The 16,093-nt window shown below is 39.1% G+C and overlaps 1 protein-coding gene across 2 annotated transcripts in view; it reads left to right on the top strand.

Moving 5' to 3' along the window:
- LOC122809158 (suppressor of tumorigenicity 14 protein homolog) overlaps positions 1–16,093 on the top strand; it is a 1,180,509-nt gene that overhangs the window by 879,166 nt on the left and 285,250 nt on the right. For both annotated transcript variants that reach the window (XM_044080444.1, XM_044080445.1), the window contains exon 12: positions 8,694–8,801. In XM_044080444.1, coding sequence (XP_043936379.1) covers positions 8,694–8,801 — 108 coding nt within the window. The remainder of the gene's footprint in view (positions 1–8,693; positions 8,802–16,093) is intronic.

Below are 16,093 nucleotides of genomic sequence, written 5' to 3'. Positions count from 1 at the left end.
AAGAAAGTGCTGAGGTTATACTTTTTAAAAACTTTCCCATGAGAATAATACAGCCTTGCAAGGCACCTGGTCAGTTATAATGTCTTTCTGTAAATGTTGCTCTTTCAAGGTTCCAGTCCTGCTCGAATACAATAGTCAGTTTGGTTCTTAATACGCTTCTTTGTTCCTTCTGGCAACATTAACTAATAGCAGCTGTGCTGATAATATTCACAAGGCCAACTATCTCAGAGGAAGGAAGATACATGCTTTTTCCTGACCCAGCAGATAATCATTAGTGAAAAACATAAGCTTGCTGAGCTGGCTGCCAGGTCAGAGTTCAATCACACTGCAGCACCAAAGCTTCAAGCAATTACATGTAAGATCATCCTTACTGCCATATTGTAAAATAGAATAAAATGCATTACATACTATTTGCTTTTAAACTAGCACTTCATATATGTTTAAGTACGTATTTTTCTAACATTCTCCCTCCTTTTAATTCTTTTTATTCTATTCAAAAACATAAATATCATCATTTCGTTCCCTAGCCTTTTCCTCTTAGAGATTTTTAACTAGGCAAGTCATTTGTTTTATATTTCAGAAAGAACTTCATTTGGAACTAATAAATCCAATTTAATGTCTTGATACATAGTCTCGGTTACAGTTACATCAACAAATTCTCTAACTAGTCTTTTCATACAGGGTATCCCGCAACAGACACATGCTCCTAGTATGAGCAAAACGACACAAATGGCAATCAAAATATTCATCAAGATTGAGCCCCACCCACCAAACAGACCCTGGAAAAAGTTCGTCAGTGGGTTTGGGCCTGGTTCAGTCATGGCCGATACCTGCTGTATTACCTCTAGATGATAGTTAATTTCGTGTTTATTATCTGGTATGTACGCACAGCATTCTTCTTTGATAAGAGCGCACGTACCACCTCTCACTGCTAGGGTGAAGTCAAGAGCCATTCGGTTTTGTAGCACAACAGTTCTCATTGCATTCAGTTCATCAGTTATAAGTTCGAGAGCGGAAAAGGTTGCATTACTCATTACTTCAAGAAGTTTCGACAATTTCCTCAGCTCCCAGATCGATTTAACTGCTCCATAGGCTGGTAGTATTCCTGCCCAGGATATAACACTGTCACTCAAGTCCATATGAGTTAATTTTTCTTTATCCTTTACGGATGAATGGTCTTTCCAGCCAGCCTCGATCTTACCCATTGGATTAGCAGGTTTTCCGACTGAGTTCCCAGTCCTTTGGGCCACGTCTCTTACGTTTCGTATCTTACCTAGAGGTAACTCAGCAGTATGCCTTATAGCTGGAACCAGATAACCCAAAAAACAACTGCCGGACCAATTCTCAGGTAACCATTTATATGCCTTTTTCCCACAAACAAAATAACAGTTTTCTACTTTAGTACTGATGCGGGTTAACTCTGAATGAAACATTTTCTTGTCTATAACAGATAATTGTTTATGCAATTCAGGATTTTTCTGCACATCTTTTATTGTTGTTTTCATTAAGCTCAAGTATGAATCATAATTTGTGCTACAACTAGTACTTTTATCTTTGGCCTTAATATAGCATTTATAAGATACAGTTATGTTACAGTTACTCCAACCAACTTGGAGTGTATCATTTTTATAGAAACAAACAATTCCTTTCTGTGTAATGGGTAAATATAATGCAACTTTGTCCTGTGACCTCACAGAACCTGTGTCAAAAAGTAGATTTTCCCAAGTCTCATTTATCCCCAGAGGGACAGCGGACATCAAAAGTCCTCCATATGCTGTTGGTATAGCAGTACAAACCCAGCAGTTTGAAACGTTCATAGTCTCTACATATACACGCTTCATGGCCAGGTATGTGTTAAAGTTTGGATGCCAGTCTATAGACAGTTCATCACGTTTTGTCAATTTCATTCGTGTGGTTATATGCAGGAAGAACCACAATAAAAGGCAAGTCACCACAATCATAGTCAACAGGTGTATAATTGGCAAGACAGTTAAGCAATTTCTTTGGGGTTGATTTGCATTCTTATACACTTTGCTCCTGGCCATCCTGCTTTTGTGGTGCATCAGTTACAAAATGTTTATCAAGCTGAAAGTTCTTCACCGGTTTGCAGTGTGTCAGATGAACCCAAGACAACCTCTCAGCAACCTTTACTGCAGTAGGCGTTGCCAACAGTACCTGGTATGGACCTTCCCACTTTGGACTTGTCCAATTTTTCTTCTTGATAACCTTCAACCAAACCCAGGACCCCGGGGTCAGCACTGCTTCGGTTTCGTTTGTTCTTTATCTGAAAAGAGTTTAACTGCAAAACAGTCTTATTGGTTAACAATTTTTTCATGTGACTAGCTATTGAGCTGTCAGCCTCCAGCTCTGCTGGCATGAGTGCTTTCCATTGTGGCACATAATATGCCCTCCCAAATATTATTTCAAAGGGGGTCAAGCCCTTTACATTTGGAACTGTTCTCATGCTTAGCAATGCCAAATGCAAACAGCAAATCCAATTCTTCTGAGTCTCACTTATCAGCTTCCTCAACTTATTTTTCAAAATCCCATTATATCTTTCCACCAGTCCTGCAGACTGGGGGTGGTAAGCACAATGATTTTTCAAAGAGATCCCAAAGAATTTCCCAAGTTGTTGGATTGTCTGATTGACAAAGTGTGTCCCATTGTCACTATAGATTCTTTCCGTATGCCAAATCTAGGAATTATTTCTTTTACCAGGGCCTTTGCCACTGTTGCTGCATCCGGATTTCTGGTTGGAAAAGCTTCCACCCATTTTGAAAACATATCTATAATCACTAAGCAGTATTTTTCCCTTCACATTTATTCAATTCTATGAAATCCATACAAATAGTATGGAACGGATATGGTGGTGTAGGAAAACTCTCTTGTTTGGGTTTGAATGCCCCTTGTGCATGATGTTTATTACAAATGTGACATGCTGCACAAAATTTTTGTGTATAATTCGTAAACCCGTATGTTTGGAATATTTTATTTACTAACTGTACCATCCCCCCTGTTGAGACATGGCTCTGCCCATGGCTCAACAAGGCTGCATATCTAAATAAGTTAGATGGTAGTATTGGCTTTTTTCCTTTGGAGATGTACAGTCCGTTTTCGAGGATCGCACCTCGTCTTTCCCGTTTTTGATTTTCTGCCTTTGTAGTTAATGTCTGCATTGTTTTTAACATCTCTAAATCTAGAATCTCAGATGGTTGTAATTCCTCATTCAAAAGTAAAGTTCCCGAGTCTGAAGCTGCTTGCTTAGCAGCTGCATCAGCTCGTGCATTACCTTTTGAAATCGGATCCTGTTGTTTCATATGAGCTACACATTTACAAATAGCTACTTTAGTAGGTAATTGGATAGAATCCAATAAATTCAAAATAAGTTGTGCATGATTAATTGGTTTTCCAGTGGATGTTATCATTCCCCTATTTTTCCATTGCTGTGCAAAAACATGCACTGTAGAGAAAGCATACTGACTATCAGTATATATGTTTACACATTTGTTTCTTGCTAGAGTGCAGGCTCGTGTCAAGGCTATCAGTTCTGCTGCTTGAGCAGACAAATTATGTTGCAGTGGTTGCGCTTCCAAAATGTCTGTGTCTGTGACTACTGCATACCCTACTAGGTTCTTCCCGGTAGGACCCTTTCTGCATGAGCCGTCTACATAAAATGTTACTTCAGCATCATCCAAAGGCATATCAGTAAGATCCTGTCTAGGTGAAGTTATTTGCTCAATCTCCTGTAGGCAGCTGTGTGGTGTGCCATCCACAGGGGTCGTAAGTAACGTTGATGGGTTTAATGTTGTACAACGTTCAATTGTCATATGAGGCTGGCTCAGCAATATGGTCATAACAAGAAAGATGCCTAGCAGGAGACAGGTATGCTATTTTTTCTTGTAACAAAATTATGGCAACTGCATGAGGCACTCTCAAAGTGAGAGGGTGGAATAACACCATTGAGGTTGAAGCCTGTATTGCCATTGCAGCTGCGACTACTGCTTGTACACAATGTGGCAAAGATCGTGCCACCGGGTCTAACTGTGATGAATAGTAAGCTATGGGGCGTTGCTTACTTCCATGCTGTTGCATCAAAACTGACGTCATATATCCCTGTTTACAATCTACAGTTTGAAAAAATCTTTTGTGGTAATTAGGTAGTCCTAAAACTAATGATGAAGCTATCAATTGTTTTAGTCTGCAGAAGGCTGTTTCTGCTTCAGGTGTCCATTGTAATATATCTTGTGCTGCCATTGGTGTTTTGAATATTAAATCAGCCAATGGAGCCGATTCTAAGGCATAATTCGGTATCCAACTTCGACAAAAATTAGTCGTTCCCAAGAATGACATAATTTCCTTCTTGGTAGTTGGTTTGGGTGCCTGTAAAATTGCTGTTTTTCTATCTTCATCTAGTATTCTACCTTCCTTGGATATTACATATCCCAGGTATCTGACCTGTTTTTTCCAAAGTTGTAACTTGTTCTTGTTTACTTTATGTCCCTGTTGTGCTAAAAATTTCAACAATGCGATTGTATCTTCCCTACACTGCTGCTGGGTAGGGGCTGCTAACAGGATGTCATCTACATAAAGTAGTATCTGACTGCCCCCTGGTGGAGTAAATCCCGCCAGGTTGCTAGCCATCTCTTGTGCAAATATCGTTGGACTTTCCAATAAGTTTACTGGACATTTTGCAGAAACCACTATTTTACTTTTCTGGGTCATACCTGAAATAGGGTCAGTTATTGCTATATCATGGGAGAGTGGCTCCCTATATAGCTGCCCATTTGCTGCTTTCACTAATATATAGTCAGGTGATTCAGAGTGTTCTGGCAACTTTGAAGGGTGTATCAAAGTTCGTGACGCTCCTGAGTCACACAAGAATTTTACTTCCCTTCCTTCCACTAGAAGTGTAACTTCCGGTTTTGTATCTGCTAGATAGAGCTCCAAGCTCAATAATGCTAAGTCTAAAACTTCACTTTCATCATCCTCCACATCTGTTTGGACTTCCTCTATCCCTTCTACCACATTTACATTTTCTCTTTGTCTATTAACCTTTCCTGATGAGTTCTGATTGTTATCACTATCATATAGTCAATCCTCATCACCTTTATCTTTTTCTTCAGTTGTTACCTTTTTATTTGACCTGCAATCCTCGCCAAATGTCCTCTTCTGCCGCACTTAAAGCACTCACCTTTCCTTTTCCTTTCTTCTAAATCTTCTGAGGTTTTGCCAGAGTATTTATTACCCTGAGCATTTCTCTTCCCCTTTTTATTTGACTGTACTACAAAAACTTCTGCTCCGTCTTCAGCTGTGAAGACTTGCGCTTTCTTCTTCTTTTTGCTATTAAAATGTCTCTCAGCATGCCTAGCATATTCTAGTAGGGCTTGTAGCCTACTCGTTCGGTGATCTATCATATGTTTTGTAATAAAACTACTAATAGGGGCAATACAGCCTTTCAGAAATGCATTTTTCAACTGCTGTTCATATGAACTATCATTCTTCTGATTCTCGGGAATAGGCATACCACTATGGTTATTAAAACATTCTAATAATCTACCATAGTATCCATCTACAGTTTCATTATCTTGTTGTATGCATTGATTAATACAGGTCCAATCTGCTCTAGGTTTCCATTTTTCAGAGATCCGGTCTGTAAGACCTTTCACTCTGGTGTCTAGCTCTGCGTCATTGTGTAGGAGTGGCCTGAGCTGTCCATCACGAGCGTTCCAGGTGCCACAAATCATGTGCCAGTCTGGACCTATAATTTGTCTTAACTACCTTCTCCACTTCTTCCCCATTTAAGTGGTAACTTAATCTCATACCTTGTAAATCTTGTATAAACTTCTCATGATTAATTTTCGGATGAGGGATTCCCTCTGTAGCTTTCCGGATATCTTCCGGTGTCCATGGTCTATATACTAGGAGAGTTGGGTCCTGTCCTTCCTGTCCTGCTTGAGGGTTCGGTACTTCGATTAGTGGACAGATTTCTTCACTTTCTTCTAGTGAATCTCTCCCTATTTGATATAAATCTGTATCCCTAAGTGTTTTACGTGTTCGGGATCTAGTTTCAATAGGTTCTCTTATGAATGGTTGTTTCAAAGCCCCTGCAATCTCAGGATATCGTGGAGGGACTGGCTTGTCCTCCTGCTTCATATCCTGAAAAGGTATCTGAGGGGTGGAGGGAGGCCGTTGCTATTACTGTATTATTATCTTCTTTATCTAAAAATAATGCTTTTGCATTTTAATCTTTGTTCCCTTGGTTCACTTCCTCAATCCACCTATGTGCCTGAGGAATACCTAACTGTCGTTGTTTTTTTGCCTGACCTTCTGCGTCAGATTTTAACTGTTTTAAAAGTTTAACTAACGAAATTTTGTTTAATTTACCGTCAAATTCTTACTTATTAACCCATTTTGTATAATATCTAATATTATCTGCTCGTTGCAATTGCATATATTTCGCATCATCAGTTAGGGGCGGGTCTCGCGATCTTTTAGTGCACTGATTTCCCATGTCTTAAAAAAAAGACTGTTACGTAACCCTTTTCTTGCCACGTGGTATCTTCTCCCCTTTTCTTACCACGTGGTATCTTCTTCCCTCTGTTCAGTCCTGTCTAGAATGACTGTCTACTTTATCCTGTTTTCCTGATCTATGACCAAATATACAGTACTGCAATTCGTTCCTGATCTGTAAAAACAAATCTAAGTAACATTGTACTGTAGCCTAGTCCCTGATCTAAAACAAAAGCAAAGAGGGAAAGTCTTCCTACCTGAGCCTCCCGTTTATGACTGCATGTTTTCTTCTTGGGGGCCAGTTTTCTGCTCTTCAGCCACAGATCAGAAAGTGGCCAGCCTCTTTACATACGACAATTTAGTCGGAGGTCTTTTCACTTCAAGAAGAACCGTGCTTTGGTAAATTCTCCTGCGCAGCTTCTCCACCACCGTTGGATTCTGATCTGTAGCTTACCAAGGGAATTCCGGCTCGAAGGACCAAAATGTCAGCAAAATTATTAAAACAGACTGTAAAATCATTAGGTTTTTCTTAAATAACAGTCAATAATACAGGAGGTTCAAGTTCAAAACGTTTTACTAGTGTACACCAGGAGGCAAAAGACTATACAAAACAAGTATAGAATTTTGACTAACATGATACAGGAAGTAAACTTCTTTAAATACACTATACATTCAAGCTGTGCCCACCTTACTGACGTGGTCAGTAACAGGGCACCTACATCATTACAGTCTACAATATTCTATTCATAAGAAAGTGCTGAGGTTATACTTTTTAAAAACTTTCCCATGAGAATAATACAGCCTTGCAAGGCACCTGGTCAGTTATAATGTCTTTCTGTAAATGTTGCTCTTTCAAGGTTCCAGTCCTGCTCTAATACAATAGTCAGTTTGGTTCTTAATGCGCTTCTTTGTTCCTTCTGGCAACATTAACTAATAGCAGCTGTGCTGATAATATTCACAAGGCCAACTATCTCAGAGGAAGGAAGATGCATGCTTTTTCCTGACCCAGCAGATAATCATTAGTGAAAAACATAAGCTTGCTGAGCTGGCTGCTGCCAGGGTCAGAGTTCAATCACAAGCAATTACATGTAAGATCATCCTTACTGCCATATTGTAAAATAGAATAAAATGCATTACATACTATTTGCTTTTAAACTAGCACTTCATATATGTTTAAGTACATATTTTTCTAACACCCTTGTTTGCCTACTTTGTGATCTTGAGCAAAACACTTAACCAGACATTGCTCCTGGGTCGCCCCAGAAAAGGAGCTGTTTGTCCAGTGGGTCTACCTGGTTAACAGATAGAACTGCAATCTGGAACCCAGGGCAAGTGCCCTTTTTACTGCACCCTTCCATCGGTAAAGGAGGCTACAGGCTGTCTGGTTTAATATAGCACTTTCTATCCAGGTTTTAGCTGGGCAACATGTATTTAGCTTTGCTTCTTTGATGGTTCCAAATCAAAAGCATGAATATTCCCAGCTGCAAAGCTAATTTAAAAAGGTATTCAGACCTCTGGCCAGAAAGCAGAAGACATATTCAGGGATCAGATCAAAGGTAACAAAAAGGTATAAGCCTCCAGAGTGTTAGTTGCATTCTTGTAAAGACAAACCTTTGGTAACCCATGATCTTTTCACAGGTGGAAGTGTTTCAATAACAGTACAACAATTACATTCCATGCTCTTCTACTAAAAGGTGACAGCTTTTTAACCATTCTCTGTAACTGTACATGTGAAAAACGGTCACTGGATGCTGGTGTAAGTCCATGAAACAGTAAAGTGTCTGGTATCTAAAACTTGTGAGTCTGCAGATTATAAATACTTAGAAACTGTCTTCAAACCTAAGCAAGGAGGAGGGACATAGTCAGTGCTATGCACTTCCTAGTGTATGAAGATATATTTCTTGCTGTAGGAATAAACAGAAAGCCTACATGAGGTCTAAAATATGAGATCTCTTAATTAAAGGTCTCAATATACACCTTTATCCTTCTTTTGATGCTGGAATCAGTATGTTTATATATCCTCATTTAATTCAAGAGCTGTTCATCATTGCACGCATCACTTTGTATGGTTAGTTTATGCAAGATTTTAATTTGCAGCTAAACTAATTTGTTTTTGCTGTAACAGACCTATAATATGTTCATATTATGTTTATATTCATATGTTGAACTTTCTGCCTTTTTAGCTTGTACTGATGGGCAGTTCGCCTGTGCTTCTGGTCGTTGCATTCCTCCCGATCTTAAGTGTGACGGATGGAATGACTGTGAAGACCTTGATGATGAACAGAACTGTGGTAAGGGCATTTTAGTCTGTGCACCTGTGCACTGTACCTCTGTTGTATTGTGCTGTGCTTGTATTACAAAGTAATGCATTTTTCCTCTGCTAAATTACCTAAAGTAATGTCATATATATATGTGTATGTAGATGTGTATGTATATATGTATATATATATATATATATATATATATATATATAGATGTGTATGTATGTATATATATAAATATATATATATATATATATATATAGATGCATATATATATATATATATATATATGTGTGTATGTGTGTGTATAGATATCTACACACACACATATATAATATATATATATATATATATATATATATATGTGTGTGTGTGTAATAATGTATATATATATATATATATATCTATATATATGTGTGTGGGGAGGGGGGGCCTGATGTATAGTCAAGCCATCAAGCCATTCTTGATCTCACCATGTATGGTCAAATCTATCTAAGTGATGCTGATGTGACCACAGAGTACATGTATATCAAGGTACAGGTATAACAATGTAGACTCCCCACCACCACTGAAAATAGTTTTTGTTTAGTGACTTGTGGGTTAGATGCTTTAGGTTGAATACATTGTTGGTAGCATTTTTAGATTGTGTTAAATTTTTTAGTATTAGCATTTTAAACGCAACGTGATGTTAATGTTTTGTGGAAGTTTGTGTTAAGTAGACTTTTTTTTATTCTAGTTCATGTAAATCTGGTTCATTGTATTACCATAAATAAGTTAAAACAGGCTCATTAATCATTGCATGTGCATATTGCAGTATGTTTGGATCCTAAACACACAGCTAAACTGCCAATTTAAATAAAAAAATAATATCCTTATTTTTAACAGCTCCAAAATCACTCAGTGCCAAATACTAGAATGAAAAAATGTGAAACAGTGCTACTTGTAGATGTTGTGAGGTAAGGTATCCCATTGTTACATACCAACATGGCCTCCTGAACCTTTTTCTTAATGTAGGGGTTATATAGCACCATGCCTGCGATTTAACTATGGAATATATAAAAAGTGCACTGAGTGATAACCATTGTTATCTAAGAAGTGAAGTCATCCATATGTCTTTCACTGCCATGACAATTTTAGAGTTTGGGAAATGTGCATTTCTTCTGGATTCTGATTAATAGTATCAGTTGTGCTCTGTAACTCCCAGTAGCACTTAACTTGTTAAACAGGCCTACTGTTGTTGTGTCCTGGGTTAAGCTGAGTCACAAGGGCAGGAAGTAGTATTGTGTGTGTGGTAGCTGCCATGGTTATTATGAGTTTTGTCTTTTTACAGATGTTGTAGCTTTGTACATAGTTTATTCATAAGTTGAAACTTCCTTCGAGTTAAATGTGAATGTGCAGGCTTATTCTGCATGTGACCCCTTGTGGAAAAATAGAACATTTTTAACAGTCTTTTCTGTGGTCCTGCCTTTACAAAAGAATGCCTCACTGAAGGGACTGTAACTCAGCTTCATTACTTTGGCACTAGTTTCCTTTAATCATTGTAGTGTCTTTTTTATTTTTGTGAATTCTCTAGCTAATCCTGTTAAAATGAATGCTTATAGCAGTAAATGTATGTTTATAATAGTAAATGTATATGTTATTAGTATATGCATGATTATTGTGAATAGTGTAGGTTCACTGACAAGGACGCAGCTTGGAATTGGATGACATGATGATACGGAGGAGGCTGGACATCCTATGTATCCAAGGGACGAGATGGAAGGGGCAGTGCAGCAAAGCCACTTGGCTTGGGATCCAGAGTCTACTACTCGGGTGGAGGGCAGGCTAGAAATGGTGTAGGAACTGTGGTGAGAAAGAGGCTTCAGAAGGTAGTAAGGGATATTATCAGAACTAATGAAAGACTCATGCAGTCAGACTCCAGTGTAATGATAGGGCAGTATTCATAATCTCAGCATATGCCCCACAGCAGGGTTGTGATAGTGAGGAAAAGAGTGCATTCAGACAGCAGTTGCAGGACAACATGAATTGGTATTGATAATGGCTGACTTGAATGCACATATCAGGGCAGACAAAACAGGCTTTGAGGACTGCCTGGGCCCACATGGATGGGGCAACAGGAATAAACAAGTAGAAGCCATTCTAGACTTCTGTCTGGCAAATGGCTTGATAGTAGTCAACACATGGTTCAGAAAGAGACAGTCGCAAGATCACATACAAGAGTAGTAAACATGCAACTCGGGTAGACTTCCTCCTAGTAAGGAAAAGGCACCAGGTTAGAATCCATGATAGCAAAGTCATCCCCAGTGAATCAGTCGGCACACAGCATAAATCACTAGTTGTCACAATCAGCTGCAAGCAGTGGTCAGAGAAGGCTATAAGGTCAACAGAAACCAGGCTGAAGACCTGGAAGTTGACTGGAGAGAAAGTACAACAGTTCAAGGAATTACTCAGGGCTGTAGCACCCCCAAGAAGAGGAGGAAATAGATGAAGTTGAAGAAGAATGGCAGCACCTAAAACAGCATGTGTTAGGACTACAGAAAAGATATGTGGCCGAGCCAGGTATGGAAATAAGGTACATAAGGAAAGCTGGTGCTGGAATGCAGAAGTCCAGGAAGTCATCAAAAGAATGGAGTGCAGGAAGAAGTGGGAGACAGAAAAAAACTGACCATGCTAGGAAGGACTACTTGTTGGTTAACAAAGAAGCTAAGAAAGAAGTTGCAATAGCAAAGAATAGGGCATTGGAGGCAGTGTACCAACTTCTGGAAAGTGACTCAGTAAGGGGCACAAAGAAACTATATCAGGTTGCAAGGCAAAGAAAGAAAGATAAAGAAGACATTCAGACATCCTTCATAAGAGATGTCAGCAACAACCTGCTCACCAGTCCAGAGTTTATCAAAGGCAGATGGAAGGAGTATTTCCAGCAGCATCTGAATGAAGAAAACCCCATAGAAGCTGTACTGCCCCAGAAACAGCCTACAGTGAGAGAAGAAGAGGAGCCTATCCCTAAAAGAAGTAAGAAGAGCACTAAGGAAGATGAAGTCAGGGAAGTAGCAGGCTGAGATGAGGTCACAGCAGATATGATAAAGATGCTGAGTGAGATAGGGGAGAAATGGCTTCTGAGGGTACTAATAGCATTGTGGCAAGAAAGGCATATCCCAGATGACTGGAGAATAAGCATACTCATGCCAGTATACAAGAACAAAGGGGACATCCACAACTGTGGGCAGTACAGAGGCATCAAACTCCTATCACATTGCATGAAAGTTCTGGAAAGGGTGACTGATAAACAGATATGCAGAGTAGTAGAATGTAAGATGGGAGATGAGCAGTTTGGATTCAGATCAGGATGCAGCACAATTGACCCAATGTTTGCATTGCGACAGATGCTTGAGAGGAAGCTAGAGATGAGGAGAGAGAGTCCAACTGAGCATTCCTAGATTTGGAGAAAGCATATGACAAGGTCCCAAGAAAGTTGATCTGGGCAGTACTGCGGTGGTTTGAAGTCCCAGAAACATTAGTAAAATTAGTGCTGGCTATGTACAAGGACCCAATGACTCAAGTACGAACAGTGTTCGGCCTCACATAGGGGCTCCCAATGGGAGTGGATGTACATCAGGGTTCAGCTCTGAGCCCACTGCTGTTCATACTGGTGATTGACTACATTAGCAAACAGGTTGGAGGGGACGGATCAACAAAGATGCTGTATGCAGACGATGTGGTAGTACAGGCAGACTCTGAGCTAGAACTTCAGCAAAGGATAGGAGAATGGAATGCAAATCTGAAGGCACATGGGATGAAACTAAGTACAGATAAGATGGTGGTAATGGCAGCAAATTGGGGAAATCAGAAGAAGCTGAGAATAGAAATAGAAGGGAAGATAGTGGAACAGGTTAACAGCTTCAAGTATCTGGGAGGGGTAGTTGAGGAGAAGGGTAGTCTGAATGAAGAGGTTAAAGCTAGAATCAGAGGGGCTGCAGCCAACTGGCATAGAGTATCATGTGTAGTCTATGACAGAAGAATGCCAAAGAAGCTGAAAAGTAAGGTGTACAAGACAGTGGTGCAACCAGTACTACTGTATGGTACATAAACCTGGGCAGTAAAGGCAGAACAGTTGAAGAAGCTAGAGGTGATGGAAATGAAGTGCCTGAGAAAGGTGGTATATACACACTGTGGGACAGATGAAGAAATGATGACATAAGACCAGAAGTCAGAGTAGCTCCAATTGCAGAAAAAAATCAGAGAACAGATTATGGTGGTTTGAGCACGTGCAGAAAAGCAAAAGACAATCTGGTGAGGAAGATTTGGGACAGACAGGAAGAAGGTAAGAGGAAGCAAGGACGTCCAGCAAAGAGGTGGATGGATTGTGTGAAAGATGATCTGCGACAGGCAGGCATGAGTGTTGAAGGCTTCAGGAGTGTGGCACTGAATCGAGAGAGTTGGCGGCAGTTAACACGATACCCTGACCCCCATGTAGCAAAATGGGAAAGGGGGTTGATGATGATGATGATGATGATGATGATTATTGTGAAAATGGTGTGAAGTACTTGTTAGTGCATGGTGTTATCTTAAAACCCAGTATGAAGATAAAACTAGTACTGGGATCCCTTTATTATGGCACAACTGTGAATGAAAAGCAAAGCAGAATGTCAAATTGTTATCAAGATATACAAAACAAAATGGACAGATGTGACACGCAGAGCATCAGTAAAACATATGACAACTGGAACATTAGCTTTGCTGCTGATACTGTGTGCCTAACAAGTAAAGTTAGTTTGGTATAAATGTTTTGGAAGTATTACTGTTGTACTGCTGCAAAAATATTACATTTCTATACTCAGTGTAAATACAACATAAGGATTAAACTTTGGAGTTCTGCAGTCAGTATGCAGAGTAAAATTGAGTGCTTCCTAAAAAACTTTGCTGTTTTAAGTTTTTCTGCAAAACATATGGTTTATATGATGTTAACATTTGTTTGACACATACTTTAAAAAATGACCATCAGAAACCTTCTAGTAGTTAGTTGCTTCCCCATTAAAGTCACCAGAAGTGTTGCAATTAACAAGTATTGCTTAGAAAATATTTTAATATATATTTATATGTGCCAGCATGTCATACAATCATATGTCTTGGTAGGTTGTGTTACTTAGATGACTAATTATAGTCTGTATCTTCATATTCCTTTGAACTTTGTACAGATAAATTTGCAGATCACGTGACTAAGGATTACCAGTCATCTGAAATGTAATTAGTGTCTTGTCACTCAAAAGTAAAAACCTTTGTTTTGGCTTTTTGATAAACAGCTTTAACTGCTCCTTCATTGTTTTCTCATGTGTTCTGCTTTTTTAATGAGGCAGAGGTTTGGATTTAATTAATTCATTTATTTAGCATGAGTTTACTGGGGCAGTGCTACTAGACAATAGACCCTTTTCAGCAGAGACCCAAGGAAAAAGCTCAGCTATACAATATACTCATCCTCCTGTGCACTAAGTCTTGAGGCTTCTCAAGGATGGAAAAGGTATAGGGATGAAGTACGTGACTATAACAAGTTTTGAAGTGGAACTGAGTGAGTATACATATGATGAAAAAAATAGAGTAGTTTGGCAGAGCAGTTAGTGAGACCTAAGCAGGAGAGTTTTACACATTTAGTTTGGGTAAGAATGGCAGACTAGCGTAGGCTTGGTAGCATAGTAGTTAGGAATTGATACCAGAGGAGTTTTGTTTGTTTGTATGGGGGTTAACATGCTTGGTTTAAAAGATTAGGAGACTGTGATATTAAGACAGGGAGAGAGACTACAGGTTATCCATTTGTCAAGGAACATGAACAGATAGCTCTGGTATTTAAGAATACTTTTATTCATATTGATTGTAAAGTCAGATGTTTGTATAATTTCCATGAGTATTTTATTCCATAGTTTAGCTGTGCACCTACCATGGTGAATGGCAGATTTTTTTTGAGGGAGAATTAAATTTGGATTTTTAGATATAGCTCTCTTTATGGGGTGCACTGTTGTTAGTGGTTACTAATGGAAGGACATATTTCATGTTTATATTGGGCTCTGTGCACTGCTTTAAGATGAAAGTAACAAGGAAGTTTTTTTTTAGCTCTAGCCAGCTTAGTTTGTTGAGGGCTATACAGTGGTATGCATAGCTTTCAACTTTTTATCTGTAAAATGTGGAATGCACATTTCTTAATGTGAAATGAATGAGCAAATGTACAACACTTACTCCTTTAACTATAAAGTTCACAGCATGGATAAAATGTCTCACTTTATAGTTACAAAAAGGTCTTATGATGAATTAATATGATTCAGTATTATTTCCCATAAGCATTTGTTAAAAAAACGTTAACAGAGACTGTGAGACAGACACTTTCAGTGTGGAACATGGGATTTTAAAGATTCAAAATGAGGAATGTTCTCCTTATGGAGATACAGTTGAGAAGTATTATAATGTGTTTTATTGGGCAGATTAGTAACAAATTCAGCCATTTTATTATAGACTTGTTTTATTTTGATTAGTTAATTTAGCCTATGCTAATGGAGTAAAAGGAATGAAGACCAGACAACCTAGGTTCAGATAGTCATTTGAGTGCCTAATGGCACAGGTGAGGGAAGATGGGTGTACCGATCCTGAGAATTTAGGGAACATACAATGTAAATCCCTTGTTAAGTGCTGCTGGAGAGCAGGGTGAGGGGGGGGGATTTCTAGGCTGAGCATGCATGAATGCAAAGAAGTTGTTGACCACTCAGATCCCTTAGTCAGGTGCATTTTGTAGCCAAGCCTAGTAGTTTGTCCAGCCTACTAATATGTAATCAAAATTTAGAGATGGCCAAGACCTACGAGTAAAGCCTTCTGCTAACAAAGGGTCTGAGGGAATAAAGCAAACTAGGGGTAACTCGCCATACCAAATTCTAGTGTCAAGATCATGGAACTAGGAGAAAGAGCCAAAGCATGGGTTCAAAAAGCCAACATCCATTTTGGCTCAGTTGTCCAACTCAAAACAAGTACCCCTGTGTGGAAACCTTGCATAAATCATGTTTCAAAATGTTTGATTTGCTAGAAAATACAGCAAAGGCACCAGAGAAATACTACGAGCAAACTCAGCATATGCATGCACTCAAGTAATTGGGTGGAATGTGCTCCTTAAATCTCATTTCAGGTATAAGCAAAACAAACAAGTGAGACCTTAATTCTCAGTCCAGCTATGAACAAAATAAGCAAGCAGCATGCGATTGGTCACACATCAGGCACTCCAAAGCCAGGTGTTCAGATGGCATCAGGAAGACACTCCGTCCAATAAAACTTGGCAGATGTACTTCAGT

This window comes from Protopterus annectens, chromosome 8.part0, assembly GCF_019279795.1.
Source record: "Protopterus annectens isolate FY-2018-M chromosome 8.part0, PAN1.0, whole genome shotgun sequence".
Classification (NCBI taxonomy): Eukaryota; Metazoa; Chordata; order Ceratodontiformes; family Protopteridae; genus Protopterus; species Protopterus annectens.
This window is presented reverse-complemented; position numbering and strand designations above follow the sequence as displayed.